Raw genomic sequence first — 16,525 nt, forward strand, 5'->3', positions numbered from 1 at the left:
ACTGAAGATTCAACTACATGAGGATTTACAAAAGGAATGAGAAACGTCATCGATATGAGCTGTGAATGAGAGGAGAATGTGTTTCTTCTGAAGAGACCAAAGACAAAGAAGACTACAAATAATGTAGAATCCATACAGGCTGTCAGAAATAGACTATTACTACTCCCAGAGGCTCTGCTGGACTGGAGCACAGACCACTTATGAGGGCTTTGGCCAAGTGGAGCACAAGAAACTGAACCACAACATTATTCTGACCCTACATGCAGCCAATGTCTAGACTAGGGGCCTGTATATACACTGTGTGTGTGTGTGTGTGTGTGTGTGTGTGTGTGTGTGTGTGTGTGTGTGTGTGTGTGTGTGTGTGTGTGTGTGTGTGTGTGTGTGTGTGTGTGTGTGTGTGTGTGTGTTTGTGTGTGCCAACTCAGCTGGTGTGTTTTACAGAATTATTTACATCATCTGTCAGTTTGCTACAAATTTCACATATGGAATACGTACTGTAGCTGGGTGGAGAATGGCGCGTTCTTTACTCAGAGAACGGCGGTTACAATGTAACCCACAACTAGGCGGCCTAAAACATGGCTTGCGCTACCTTACATGACACCACGGAAATGTATGCGTTCACTTGGCAGCTCAAGTGTTTAGCTGCTGAGGTGAAACATGAAGTCGAAGTGTTTTTCATCTTTTTGTTGGACCACGGAAAAGTTTACATTTACATCCTCAAGATGGAAATCCTCAACAGCAAGTTCAGGTTTGCATGAGGTGGATTGTTGTTCTCACTGTGAAACTCCTCAACAGATGAACTGAAAACAAAACATGACATGGGAAAAAAAAAGAGGCGCAATGTAAAAACAAGTTTAGCCTCAACCGAACCCACGAATCTAAACTCCACTGGCGTTATTTGTGATCAGGAAGAGAATTACGGTTGACGTTGATTTCATGTGGTGACCACTTTCTACAGACCTCTGCAAAACCAGGTCCAGACAACTCTCTAAAGAAAACACATCACTTCCAAATAAAAGAAAACATTCAAATACATTTACTTTTTTTCTGTTGCATTTTCATTTTCCCACGGCCAACCATGTCCTTGTACATACTGTACCTACGACCATAACTGTAATCCAGTCCAATTTTGAAAAGTTGTTGTTTAGAGTCTTCATTTAAGCTCTGGTTTCATGTTTTTGGGACTGTGCTCCATTTGTTTCCCAAATAGAAGAAAGGTGGAGTAAATTCTTTTGAATTAGGGAGAATGATTGTTGTGATGCTGTTGACATAATGTCCTTGTCTCGGCTGACTTTTCTATTCTTTTGTAATTTCCCAGCACTGATAGTATTGCAGTTTTTTTTTCAAATTAAGTTTTATCCAATAAATCAATCACTTACATGATTTTCCCATTGTAGAATGATTACCTACGGTGAGATATTTTTGCAGGACCTTAGATGCTGCAGGTTTGGTTGTTGATGGAGGACCTCAGTTTTTTACATCCTGCTTCAAAGTGGTGATGTATTGTTATTGTCAGCATTTGTGTGTCCGTCCGTCTGTTAGTCCACCAAATATCTTCTCAACCGTTGCAGATAGAAACATGACACAAAAAGCACATTACTCGGGGAGCAAAGGGGAAGAAAATTAGATGATGACCTTGACCTTGAGAAAACTAGATCAAGGTCAAATTTTAACTTTTGTACACTCAGGAACCGGATAAGATAGAGAGACGAGGGAGAAGGACAGTGTGAGTAAGACCATGGATCAAAGCTAGTGTTTTGATCTATGAAAGTAGGTTAGAGCACTAGCTTTGATATTTGATCTAGGCAAGTACAGTAGGTCAGGGTAAAATTTTGAATTCAGGGGTGTCACGGGATGTTGCAGTCTCCGACTGCATTGGTTCTTGTTGTGCTCTGAGGCTGGTGGCCAATATGCAAGAATAAGGAACAAAAACATCAGATTTTGCTTGAACAGATCTTGTTTCTTATTTCTTCTTCTTGTTCTTGATTCAAACTCTACAAAGAAGTAATTATGTTAACAGGCTGTCATCTGCAAGAATAATTCTCCCTGAATTATTCCATTTCTCAAATCTATCAATAAGCCTCATATTATGGCCTCCCCTGTGCTGTTTTAAAGGGATAGGCTGAAATTATTGGAGGCTGTGTTTCATTTCAGTATTCCTCATCTGAATGACCACTCAAAGTGCTTCACTGCACAAGCTAGCATTCACAAACATACGTTCGCTGGAGGCAGGGGCTGCATCCTGTACATGGATCACCAGGGTCAAGAACCATACCGACAGTTCAATGAGGGTCGCTCTGCAACAGCTCCCCCCAGCTGTCTGACATCATACCTATCTACCATCATCAGATCGTACTCCCTTATTTAAAGAGCAGCAACATTGCTAAAAGAAATATGACACAACAAGAAACGCTAACAGATGGTCAGATGTGCTAAGAACAACATCATCCAGGTTAGACAGGAAGAGTAAAGCAAAAGGTGAAGTGATCAGCCAAACTGTTGTTCACATGCATCACAGATTACAGAGCTTCTGGGTTCAGCTTTGACATGTGAATGAGTCTGCTGCGAGGCATCGACAGATGCTCTCACTTTGAATTCACCAAGAAATAAAGTGATGCTCTCCAACTTTGTGATCATATTCTTATGGCTCTCCAACGACTTAGTGAGTACAGTCTAAACACAGCTGACAGAAAAAGACACACTCTAAAAATCTGTTGTGGAATACCATTCTTAACTGAAACATATTTTATTGTATAATTTCTTTTAAAAATTTGAGTTCCATGCTTTCTCTTTTTTTCTTTTAGTCTTTTGTTTAAAGGAGATAAATCTCAGTGATGTTACAATAAACATTCCAGAGGGCGTCACCCACCCGGAGCTTAATTAGAGACCTGGGAGGCCTAGCAAGATGGATGATGGTGTGTGCATGTCTGTGTGTGTCTTGGTGGTGGTGGGGGCTACAATTGCTGCTGGTTACATGCAGGTGGTTGGATACAAATGTTTGCTTTTATCTCGACTTTGAAACATAGGTAAGCTCAAGGGCCTGCACAGGTGTGTGTGTGAGTGTGTGTGTGTGTGTGTGTGTGTGTGTGTGTGTGCATGCGTGCGTGTGTGTGTGTGTCAGGGGGTAGGTGGGGTTGTTCGTGGGACATGTGGGCCCAGAGGCAACCATTTGTCAGAGGAACACAGCACTTCAGAGCTTTGTTGGGGTCAGATGGTGACACTGTAGTGTGTGTTGTGTTGTGTGATGTTATGTTATTGTGTTGTGTTATGTTATGTCATCTTATGTTGTGTAATGTATTGCTGTTGTGTTGTGTCCTGTTGTGTCGTGTTGTTGTGTTGTGTGTTTTTGTGTTGTTATGTTGCTGTCATGTTGCTGTCATGTTGCGTTGTGTTGTTATGTTGTGTTGTTGTGTTGTGTTCTGTTATTTTGCTGTGTTGCTGTGTTGTTGTGTGTGCAGCCACTGATGACGGGTGATCATCTCCACACTGACGTGTGTGTGTCCTGGGTTGTTGGCTGGTCCATCCACCTTCAGACAGCGACCAGATGCTCTGGTGGAGCAGCGAGTCCCTCACAGGAGCAGACATGGGGGCTGACATGGAAGTTGACATGGAAGCAGACATGGAAACTGTGTATTGAACCTGTTTCATTTTTAACTAATATAATGAGCCAAGAGATGGTAGCAATTATTATGTCACTGAGGGGGAAACAAATGGTGACTCAGAGGGAGAGACAAATCATCATCCGCCCTCCTGTCATATTGAACCCACACAACCTATTCATCAGGGAGCAACACACATTTCTCAGAATCCCCCTGAATTTAGCCGTAGAGGGAAGCCAGATATTGATGGTCCCTGGATACACACCAGTTTTAAAGGATCAGTTCACTGAGGTTGCAGAATATTGGGTCATGATCCATTCTCCTCTCTGCCTCATCTGGTTAAAGCTTATACCTTACTTGATCATTTTCATGACTCAACCTTTTTTACGGGAGATTGAGAGATGATGCCACAACAAAGAGTTTAATCATTTCACCTGTACAAAATAAATGTGGCCTAACGTTGCCTTGGTGTGCGATTTTTAGATGGCTGTGAGGGAAAGATGTGTGATGTGAAAAGCGGTATCATCAGCGTCTGGTGTGATACTTTATTTCTGTGGTGATGAACAACAAAAACAGTGCTTTATCTCACCTGTTCGATGGATGTTGAGTTGTTTTCTTTTCAGACCATAAGGAACTCCTGGATCTGTGTTCTTTGTGTCGCATTTAGATTCTAATGAATGCTTTGGAAATGTTCCATTTTCTAGTCACATAATACCTCATCAAAATGTTGCACCTACTGCACACCGTGGTGTGACGCCTTACTCGCTTACTAACTGTTTATAGGTTCATCAGTTTGGTTCTGATCCCAGCTCCACATCCTGCTCAGGGGCAGAGAAATTACTGCCACACAAATGTTAATCATGTTTATAGGGAACAATGAGTCAAACTACAGGAACACCCCGAGTAAATTTATCGTCGGAAATATTTTCTTGATTAGTCAATTACTTATCTTGTCTATAAATATCATGGAGCAATAAATAAATAGCGGTCACCGTTGTTCTGTCCCAACAACATTCCACATCCTGCTACCTAACCCTTTATCTAATAAAGAAAATAGAGAAATTATCATAATTTGGAAACTGTGTAAAACTTTAACAATTAACTGAAATCATATAACTCAAGCAATGATCTTGAATGACCCTTCAAATTTTTGGGGCTCTTTTTGTCTCTCGTACCATATTTGTTATGCCAAAAGAGAAAGACATAAAAACTTGAGGCACGCTGACAGATATTACCCCCCGAGAACATAAAGCATTGAAAAAGAAGAAATGGTTTTGACCACAAAGAAGAAACATGTGGCATTGAGATTCAGGGCTGTGCACTCGTGTTAAACAAAGAGGAAGCAAGGACATGACATATTCTTGGCACCTGAATTTTTGAATTCAAAGCATCTGCGCCAATTTCTAATTCAGGGATGCGTGGCCGCCCATTGGCAGGCAGGTCAGGGATACCGGAGGTCTCTCTAATACATCTCAGTTGATAATTCTTTCTATGACCTCCAGCTGCCGTCTTGCATAACTCAGCAACAACCAAGAGGCACTGCTGAAGCATAAAGGCCTCGGCCCCCCCTGCAACCCCCCGTGCTGAAGATGAACACACTAGGTACTCTGATAAAACTCTGATCGATTGATTCTTGATCTTATGAAAAACAGCTGGGTTGTCTTAAATGCCAAAATGCAAATTAGTAAGATGTTATTGTTGGGTGTGGAAGTGCTTTGTTTGATCTGACGAAGAAGTCAACACAAAAGAATTACACTAACTCCAGCAGATCAGAAGGAATGCAGCCGAGCAGCGTGTACAGACAGGCCCAACCTGTGATCAGACATACACACAGATAACAAACACAAAGACAACAGGGAAGACGGGAGGTAATGGCAGGACACTGACTGTTGTTGGTTTCCACAAGGAGACTGGGGCGTCAGTCTGAGGCCATCAGGTTTCTTTGTGAGACCACATTCTCATGATATATCTAAACCTCAGTCTCACCGAATTACCTCAATGTAAAACAAGATCCAATGCAGTCAGAGACTGCAACACCCCTGAATTCAAAATTTTACCCTGACCTACTTGCATAGGTTGAGGACTTGCATAGGTCAAGGATCAAAGCTAGTGCTCTGACCTACTGTCATAGATCAAAGCACTGGCTTTGATCTATGGTCTTACTCACACTGGCCTTCTCCCTCATCTTTCTATCTTACCCGGTTCCTGGTTAAAAGTGTAAAAAAACTTAAAATTTGACCTTGACCTAGTTTCTCAAGGTCATCATCTCATTTTCATCCCCGTTGCCACCTGAGTAATGTGCGTTTTGTTTTATCTTTCTATCTGCAACGGGTGCAAAGATGTGGACTAACGGACAGAGAAATGGACAAACGGACGAACACACAAACGCTTACAATTACAATACATCACCGCTTTGAAACAGGATGCAAAAATACTGAGTTATAAGAAAGCAGTCTTTTTTGACATCTGACGGCATTCTGGGGCCTCGTTTCTAAAAACACATGTAAGTGGAACTTCAGTTGAGGATTTCTTCCATGTCAGATTTTAGTTTAAAAGTGTTAATCTCTACAAAATAAACTGTTAATCACTGTTTATAGAGTGGCAAAAAATGAAAGAAGTCCGGGTGGCAGTGGCTAAGTGGTAGAGCGTGCGGTAGAGCGGGTCGTTCAATGTTTCAAAGATCGCGATTTGATTCCCGCTCCTGCCCAAAAAGAACACCTGGAGGTGAGCTGACAGTGGGAGGTGTCAGCTCACCTCCGGAGCACGAGGCGCCCTTGAGCAAGGTGCCATCCCTCTTACAAGTTGCTCATTTGGAGCGCACCACAAAGGGGCTGCCCGCCACTCTACCTCCTCTGCATGCGTACAGGTCCCATGTGTGTGTGTTTGTGTGTTCAGGCCTTTACACACATATATATGCATGATTTGATTTAAACTAACTAGAGTGTGCTACTAATTTCCTTGCGGGGATTACAATCAGTATATAAAATGAAAAAAAACAACAACCTCTGACTGGTTACTGATAGGGTTTGTGATGCATCATGTCAGAAGGTTGACAGCAATCCAGCTGCCACGTTTCAGAAGGCTAAACATCTCAGTCACCGTCCTGCAGACTGTCAGCGCGGCTGCTTGTAACAAACTCTTGCCGTCATTTCTTCATTGCAAGATCAGTGCAGTTTTTTTTTAATGCTTTCCAGTATCTCAAGATGTTACAGATGCATTTGTCAAAAGGATGCACATCATCATGCTGGGTTAATTTCCCCGGACACCCCCATCTCATCTCCTTTGGTTTTGACAACATAAACGAAGGGGCTTTCTTCTTTGTGAGCGGTGACATCATGCTAAGGCTTCTATTTTTAGTCTGACTTCCTGTTTCGGTCTCAGACACTTCCTCACAGAAGTCCTTGGTTCTTGCAGTGAAACACAGGAGGGAGCTGCTTCACACGTTACTCCAGACTGCCTGGAAGAACCATGGAGGTGTGACCTGCACCTGTTGAGACCCAGCAGGATATGTGAAAGGAACGATCACTGGAGGAACGTGCTACCTTTTCAAAATCTTATTCTTTTTTTTTTCCATTCTAATCTATTGTTTTTCCTTTAGGATGAGCTGCATATGTCACCTTTTTAAAAAATATCTTTAAAAAAATCTTTTTATACATTTTAACTTTAAATTCATGTCTGTTTATCATTGACTCTTTGTGACTAAATATCATCACGGATAATCCAAAATCACGCTGAGAAGGAAATTTCTTCTTTATTATTTGTGCACAGAGATTTTCTGTTGTCAAACCAACAGTTTTCCTTTTATTTAGTAAATGTTGGCAGATAGAGTTGATGTGAATGTTCAAAGCTGCAGTTGCAGGAGTAAAACTGGAATGACTGAGCCAATAAATTCCCTCTCCTCTTTAACATCCTAATTGTTTTAGAGCTGCATAATGAAACCGCTGCCCTCTTGTTCACATCCCAATTTTTCTTTGTTGAGTGATTTTATTTGATCTTTTTTTTTTTTTTTAAATAAAATGAGCACCCTCTCTCCCCCCGCAAGACTTTTGTACCTCAACAAAAAGCAAGGCAGTAGGCGCTCAGAATATGGTGGGTCTACTGGATAGTATGTACTTACAAAAAGTTCTTGTACTTTATGGTAGTTCGGATATCACTACATGGCTTTAATATTTATATATAATGTATTATAATATAAGACCCCAATGAATGGATCTCAATGGTTTTTCTTCTCTGTTCCAAATTCCTAATGTTTCTTTCTTCTTCTGCTATTGAATGACCACTGTGCGCAGTTGGGTGATAACTAACTGTTTCTTCTAATTATTATTATTATTATTATTATTACTATTATTAGTCTTTATTTGGTCTTTGAAAACTCCAAACCCTATGAATACTCAAACCCACAAACCTGCTGCTGATGACACCACCCTCCCACCCCCAGAACAAGCGCCCCCTCCTCCTCCTCCTCCCCTTTTTTCTTTCTGCTGCTCCACAAGCGCTGCAGGTTGAATCTATTGCCCCTATTTCCTGTCACATGGGTTGGAAATAGGATCCCTTACTTACTATCTGTTGGCGTCTCTGCGGTGTCAGTGGAGGCGAGGCGCACAGACCTGCCTTGAACTTCAGGGACTTTTCACGGCTTCCACAGAGCGACCCGTCCACAGACCGTGACCGTCAGCCCAGCAGCCCTCCGGTCTGCGCATCAGCCAGTCCAGTCCGACTGTTCTCTCGCACGATGGATTCCGGGACAGCCACTTCTGCACTCCTTCTAGCTGGGGTTATTTCTTGCGCGGCTTTGAGTCATTTCGACACCGGTAAGCCAAAACTTTCCTGCTCGCCTCCTCTCCTCCGACACGACTCTGCGTCACTGGACGCGTCTCCAAACTTGCCTTTTTACGCATCGGACAAACTTATCCTGCAAGACATTTCCACCGCGCACACGACCGTGCTTTTATCTTAATATTACAGGATAGATCTGATATGTCTCGGATTAGATTAGTAGTAACTTCATTCGTGATTCATCCCCTTTGCCCGTGTCCCATCACGGTTCTTCTATACAAACAACAAGATGTCTGTTTCTGAGTTGTTTCCATCCAGCGGCTGCATGAATGCTTTGTTTCGGGGTTTTTTTGTTTTTTTTCTTTCTTTTTGACATTTGATTTGTTTGAAGACTTGCGGAGTGACATGATGTGAGCCGACTGACTAGTTTGATGACTTCCACGCCTACAGAGCAAACACTGGTCCAAGACGTGTCTAGTCACCGACACACACTCATACCACATGTGGGTTTTTCATGCAAGTCTCGAAAACACTTTCGAAATAATCAGGAATCGCTGATCTGTCCTTATTAAAACCACGTTTTGTTTTGTTTTGTTTTTTTAAATCATGGAAAGTCAAACGCGTGGCTTTTACGCACCGGACACTCGGACACCCCGCACCTCCCGCTGTGAGGCGGCTCCTCGTCCTCTGATCAGCCGCTTTTGAACTGATCAGTCATGCTTTCGCGTTCATGATCGATTGTAATCTCAGTGCAGTGGGGCAACATGTTCGTGTTGATATGAATCTCCGGCGTGTCGTTTAATGTGGCTGCACCGCGTCACCGGTTTTACGCTTTGCATCGATCCGTTCAAATATCACCCCCACCACCACCACCACCACCCGACATCAGCTGGAGACCTTCGATCAGGGATCTGATATCATTCATTCGAGTCCACATCAAGTTCAGACTCCTAAACGACGACCTGCCTGCGCCTCTCAGCAGACGGTCACAGTGAAACGGCCCGTCCGGTGGATCTTCCCCTCCAGTGATGTTTAATAATGATGACCACACTAACCGAGCCTCTCCTTGTTGTAATTCATGCCGCGTTTCATGTCGAAGAAGAAAATCCTCCTGCTTTCCTTTTTAATTTTTTTGTCTTGTAATTATACCCTTGGTTTTCAAATGAGAGGGTCCACCATCTGGGCTTGTGCGTAAGTATTCCCATGTGTACCTATGTTTTAACAAAGTATTTAAAGCAACGGTATTCCCCCTAAAAAGCGGTGGCTTTCCCCCTCATAACAAAGAGGGAGTAAGGAAATCAGGTTTCTGTAGATTTTAGGTCCATATAATTCAGTGTCCAAATGTAAAGAATGTAGGTCTGCTCTTAACTGTTTGGACACCTAAGGGAAAAATCTGCTCTACATTCCCTTTGAACCTGTGTTGCAGACACACCTGCTGGTTGTGTACTTGTAGTTGTGTAGTTTTCTTTCTAATGTCAGGCTGTAAGTGTCCAAGGATGTAGGTTTTGTTCTAGAGAAATAGAATCAGGAGAGAGTTTAGGGATAATGAAAAGTCCTGTGAGCTTGTGGGAAATGCACAAGAGAAGCTGAGGATAAATCAACACCCTGAAGGAAGCAGAGCTGGAATAAAACTACTTGAATCCCATGAGCGAGTCTGTAGATATTATAGTCTGTTCTAGCTAGTTTATCTGAAAAAAAAAACCAACAACCCCCAAAACAACTGATTGGGTGTTTCTATGACTTATCAGTGTTTGCAAACCTTGCCTGATAGAGATGCAGTCTTCTCAGCTGGAATCACGGATTTCGAGGGAAAGTAATAGTAAAAGAATGAAAATCACCTCTAGGATTTTCTGTACTTAATTTGATCAGTTCCAATTTTATTCATTATCTACTTTGTGGTTTTGTAGTTTGACTGAGATGTTCAGGTCCAGATTCTGATGATGTCAGCGATTGTTAATTCTCAACCATATCGATATCAGAGATTTTGTTATTATATCAGCCTTAAAAAATCTCATTATTAAACCTTAAACATTAAAGCATCCTGCTCTTTTGCCTTTGTGATAAAGTCTATTTAAAGTAGAAGATTTCAGTGTTTGACTTTGTAGTTAAGGGTTAGAGATGATGTGTTGTGGTTGGAGAACCTAAGTACTTTTATGCATCATCCAGGCCACTTCACACTGATGCCGTTCGTTTACTGCAGAGGATCCACAGACGAACTCATCCACACTCCCACACGGTGTTCAATCTGACTCTTGTGGCCTGTTGTTGCTCACTCGGCTGTTGCGTCACACAAATAAAAACTGGTGGAAGCTGAATCCCGTCGGGGCTGTCAAGATGAGGTGTGACTGAGTTGGGAGTTGCTGATGATTTAGTTGATGGTGTCGTTGTGATGAGGAAGCATGAGCTGGACAATCAGCAGGGATTTGTATCCGTGACCGGACTTACCGGCTGGGTGACAGTTTGTGTTGATGAGTTGTGGGGAGTCGCTCAATGCAGCTGTTTGTGTCTTGTTATTAAGAATGGGGGTATATTTTATTAAAATGGCTCTTGTTGGACTGTGCCATCGTTCATGTTCGTGTGAGGCGGCTCACTTGTGACGTGATTTGTTTTAAATACATCTGTAGGTCAGGCAGGCAGTTTACCTGTCAGCGCATGAAGGTGTAATCTATAATCTGTTCTAATAGTTCCAGGTCATGGATTCCCATCAGGGGCTGGGGATGATTAAAGGAGTTAGATGCGTGAAGATCATCACCACTCTATCACCTGTACACTGAAAATGAAGCTATGACCTGCCATTTGTTAGCTTGGTTTGGAAACACGACAGGAAAGGCGATGAAAACTGACTGAAATGGCGAGTCTGGCAATGTCCTCGGGTAAAAAGACGACTTCAAAAGAGCTATTTAACATATTATAATGCATTTGTTTGATCCTTAAAAAGACCAAATGGGAAAGACACGAGTTTGAAGCTGAGAAATGTCAAGAAGTGTCATTTGTAGGTTGTATATTTTTTTATAAGAGCTAAAAGAAATCATTTTATTTTCAGGTTAGGTCTGTACCTGGAGAAATACGAAACAATTGAGTCCTTTCTGGCACATCGATGGACAGTTTTTCTATTAGTTCTAAAGGACACAATTGTTTTGAGTCCTGGCTTAAAAAGGCCATGCAGTGACATTTTAGCTATATAGAATGCGCTTTTCTTGCACGATCATAGGAGACAAAGCAATCAGAAACAAAGTGTAATGAAGAAAACATCATGTTAGTATCAGGCTGTGCTCGACCAGCTGATCTAGTCGGAGGAGGCGAGAGATGCCTTATGGGCTTTCCTTTCCTCCACGGCCTCTGCCAAATCGGATGAACTAGACATGCATAAAATAACTTGTGAGGCCACAGCGGGACGGTTTGAACCGGCTGCTGTCTGTGATGTTAGGTTTCTCATCCAACTCATTTGCTGTGGGTGAATCATCTTGCATGTTTCCAGGCCAAGCCAGAAATTTGAATGCACTTTGCTTTCTTCTCATTCAGCACCTGCACTCTTTTTATTCCTCGAAGCATTACAGGCACTAAATATAGTGATCGGGAGATGAATGGCTGCATTTGTTGTGATTTCTTGCTTTTAGCTGAACATGCTCATGAACAGTGGAAAAAAAACTGGCAGCCCTGTGTTTTGTCTGGCAGTCTGCCCTCTTTCCTGCTCCCTGTCTGATTGCAATCCAGCAGCGCATGATGCTTGTCTGGACTCTGGTCTGAGATCCTTTGCCGTAGGCCGCAGACGGACTCGGGCATCACTGTGGCTGAAGGAGGAGAGGCAAGATCCTGATGGGTTCACAAACACCAGAACAGTAGCTCTTGGGGTCACCGTCGTGACGCTGGCTTCATGGATCAGATGGTTATAATGTGATTGATGGAGAGCTTTTGTCTTGACTTCAAGTCCCAATGAATGAATGAACTACAACTGTTTGTAGGCACATGCTCACGTATATATGAAAAGCAGAGGAGAGTATGCCAGAAGTATTTCAACTTGTCTACATATTACAGTCTTTAGTGTATTGTGTCTTTTTGTTGTAGTTCTGCTTCAAAATCCATTGGGGTTTCCCCACACAGGTTCGAATCCTGTTCTTGACGCCATTTGTGGTGGAGAGAGGATTTCTTAAAACAGGAGAAAGTTTATAAGTACAAGATATTTATTTGTCAATTCAAATCATGCATAGGTTGAGGAGAAGTTCAACAGTGTCATCGATGATGCAGACAAACAATGTCAACAGATACTTATCTAATGAGATCTCTGGTAACGACATCCCGGGAGTTGAGCTAGCCCTCAATCAAATCAACTGAAGTCTTTGTGGAGTTCTTATAGCCAATCTCTGCCGTGTGTGTGTACGTAATGGGCAGTCACTGGACTCGCCAGCAACTGACCACATGTCAAACCAACCCCATGTCGAACTGACATCAATACTTCATTTTTGCAAAACACATGCAAGTATGGTAATAAGTCTACTGCCAATACTCATCTGAGTCCAGGAAAACCAAACACTCTGCCTAACATCAAGGTCAGATAGTTCCTACGACTCTGTCAACTTCTCTAAAACATTTGCATTTGCTGTAGTGTGTATTTTATTATTTTATTTTATTTTAAACATTCCACCACATCTGTATGTAACAATTCTTTGATATCAGTGACTGTATCCTCAGGATTCTCCACCAGGTGTCTTTAAACGCTCCCCAGGAGCTCGTGGTTCGAACACATGACAACATTTTAGGAGGGTTGGGGGACAACAGGCCCGTTGTCGCGTGAGTTTAAATGTAGAAACCTTCTGTCTTTTCAGAAAACTTTATTGACTTCATGTTGGATTTGGACTAAAGCAGATGTTCGTGGTTAATTCTACTGTTAAGTTTTGTGATAAATAAATTGATAAGTCTGAACACAGTCATCAATTAATGTAAACCATCCAGTGGTTTACATCCAGACAAGCAGCTAATTCTGACATGAAAAAACATCAATGATTTCTATCGGGGGGGGGGGGGGGGGGTATGTAGGTGTGGTTTCCATCTATGCGTTACATTTTATTTCAAAACCTGTTCAATTTTAATCAAATTGTATTCACGCATAAACGAGCTACAGAAATAGTGCTCTTTTTTTTCGTATTTAGGGAGTCTTGTTGTTTTTATTGTTTCTGTTTCCGTGGTTACAAGTTAGCCTAAGACTCACTTCCAGTGGTTGGTTTTTGTTTCCGGAGCAGATCTCAGATAATATCATTCAATATTTGCCAACAGAACCCTTGGCGCACATTATTGAAATGATGCCCTGTGCTATTTAGGAACATTAATCCTTTGTGTTGTTTTTGTTTCCACGGTTCCCAGTAGAATTTTGGCTCATTCTGTGAATGAAATGAAGGATTGTGGAGTAAAACTGGAGTATTTGGTCACAAAACTTTAAGACATACTCTGATGTTTTGGGCATTTTAAATGTTTTGGGCATTTTAAATCATTTTAAATCAAATCAATGAGATCATCTATACGTGTGGTTCTGAGTTTATAATATAACTGATTGTAGGATTCAACGTTCAACATTCCTGCTCAAGATTTTATAGAGGTCATGTCAAGTGTCAGACTTAGATGCCACACACACACACACACACACACACACACACACACACACACACACACACACACACACACACACACACACACACACACACACACACACACACACACACACACACTACAGTCTGTCTCTTCTTCGTACAGCCAATCACCATATCTGTTTCAAATGAATCCAGTCTGAAACGGCGGCCAGTGCAGCTTCTGACTGGCCGGCGTTGACGTCCGCTGAGACAGAGGGATCTTTGTGAGTGTGTGGAGGAAAGCGAGAAAGATACTCTGAATCATCTGCCTCGGAAGATAATAACAGACCATTTCCAGCCAACATCTGAAGGAACACAAGCTTGTGTTGGCAGAGGTGGCCGCCATGCACTGCTGGTTTGAGGGGAGACGAGTTCTTACAGAGTTTACCATAAGAGCTTTCGATGCTCGGCGTGGGAGTATCAGGGAATTATGGGAAGAGGCTGCATGGGTTTGGGTCTCAGATGTGGGCCGTGTGGTCCCCCCTGCTTTTCCGGTTCAGAGATTTAACTTCTGTGCTGCAGACAGAAGTTCAGGCAAACCACAGCAGTATAGAGTGTGTGTGTGTGTGTGTGTGTCTAAGTATTATGGTCATGATTAGAGATGTGACTGTGGAGAAACCAGTGGGAGTGTCAAACTTAAGCAGTGAAGGGTTTTCAGGAAAGTAGGTTAACTTAAGTTGTGATTTCCTCTTAGGTTCATGTTAAAGTAGGAGATCTGCTTCATTTATTACAACCAATTTTATTGTACTGTAATGATTATCAGTTGTGTCAACATTAATGTGCTAATGCTGGTTGCGAAACATAATTCTACTTTTCCGATGCAAGTTTGACCCTAATGTGCTCCCATATCTCCAGTGCAAATGCCCGAGGAGACGTCTCCCCATGAATAGAACAGCAGGTTTCTATTTAGGAAAAAGAAGTTCAGATAAAACCAGTTTCTTTCAGATATTTAATTATGAGCCATCTGTCCAATGATGCACAGTGAGTTTAGAATATCATCTTTGATAGCGCTTGCAATCCGATCTCCTCAGCAGGGTGTCTACCATTGGAGAAGATGTGTGTGGCACATATCATCATACAGAGGGTAATCACAAGCAACAAATCGTATGTTAGCGTTTGGATACAGGAAACAATGTAGAAAATTTGAATTGTGGATGGGACTGTCATCCCCAGTAGAAGTTCATCAGAGGCATTTCCTGTCCTCTGGTGCCTTTGAACAGGCGGTTTCATTCTTTCATCTGGTTGTGGCAACATGAGAATAATTATGGGTATATTTTTTAATTTCATCCAGATTAAGCGGTTGGCCCCAAACCACATATTTTAAGTTCTTTAACTTCATCATGTGAATAAAACAGAGCCTTCTTTAATAATAACCACCCGCTGTTTGTTTAAACTTGAGCGTCTCTGTACGCTTGCATCACACATCTGCAATTAGTTGAATTCATGTCTTTGTTGTTATCAAATCAATGACTGAAATGCTTGATATCTACTTTAATTTCTACTAAACCCTGAAGCCTGCGTCTCAGCCTGTCTGTCAGTTTTCTTGCCAATTTTGTTTTTACACACATTTTTAGACACTGAACACAACTACAGCAAAGTTCCTCCAAAATAAATGTTTGGAACAACTCCTGACAAAAGTTTCATGAGTGGCATGGGTTTGACAAATGTCTAACTTTCATAATAAATGTATTAATATGTAATATGTTGACTAAAAATACACATTAACCCTTATGGAAAGACAGATTTTCCATGTTTTGTTGTCCCTTTGAAAATTGATATCTTCCATAAATTTTCAGTTGATAAAACCATGAAAGGCTTATTTCAGTCGCCTGAATGCATCACATCGGCTGGTCCATTAGTTACGACCGCCATATCCCATCCAGACGACCCCAGTTTACATCCTATAGGTGATAAAAATAGCTTCTGTTTTAGGCTTTCATTCAAGCTTTTCTATATGTAAGTTTGTTTCTGTAGATGGGAAAATCTTGACTATTTTAAGATTCTTTTCTAGTAAAATCGCGAGCATCCAATGAAAATGCATATTTACTATATTTCTTACTTCAAATTCACTCGCAGAACTCAAACATGAATTGATTAAATATCGATATGAATGTGGCACAATTGATTTCCAATAACAATGCACATTAATGCAAGAAAACATACTTTTTCTATATAGTGAACTCAAACTCAGACGACCGTCAGGATCAATAAAGTGTTTGTAAGTCTATCTAAACCTTACGACTTCACACAATCGCCTTTATATATCCTTGACAATCTTCTAAAAAGATTTAAAGATAGTTATAAAAATGAATGCTTGCAGCTCTGCTTGTAGTTCCACCTTTATTGCTTCTCAATTTGTCTCATCTTGTTTGTTGCGTCCACATCTTTTTCTGTCGTTACATTCAATTCTTTTATTTCTCCCATCTTCTTTCTTATTTATCTTCTGTCTTTGCTGTTTCCCATCACATTTCTCTTATTCCTACCGATCCTGCTATTAAGATTTTTTTGTGAAGACCCACCTTATCTTAG

General features: G+C 41.6%; 1 protein-coding gene across 2 annotated transcripts in view; it reads left to right on the top strand.

Moving 5' to 3' along the window:
* Positions 1–8,283: 8,283 nt before the first annotated feature.
* The window catches only part of kremen1 (kringle containing transmembrane protein 1), a 57,106-nt gene continuing 48,864 nt past the window's right edge, over positions 8,284–16,525 (top strand). For both annotated transcript variants that reach the window (XM_068311779.1, XM_068311780.1), the window contains exon 1: positions 8,284–8,410. In XM_068311779.1, the coding sequence (XP_068167880.1) occupies positions 8,332–8,410 (79 nt within the window). In that variant the 5' untranslated portion in view covers positions 8,284–8,331. The remainder of the gene's footprint in view (positions 8,411–16,525) is intronic.

The sequence above is a fragment of the Antennarius striatus genome, chromosome 3, assembly GCF_040054535.1.
Source record: "Antennarius striatus isolate MH-2024 chromosome 3, ASM4005453v1, whole genome shotgun sequence".
NCBI classification, from domain to species: domain Eukaryota; kingdom Metazoa; phylum Chordata; class Actinopteri; order Lophiiformes; family Antennariidae; genus Antennarius; species Antennarius striatus.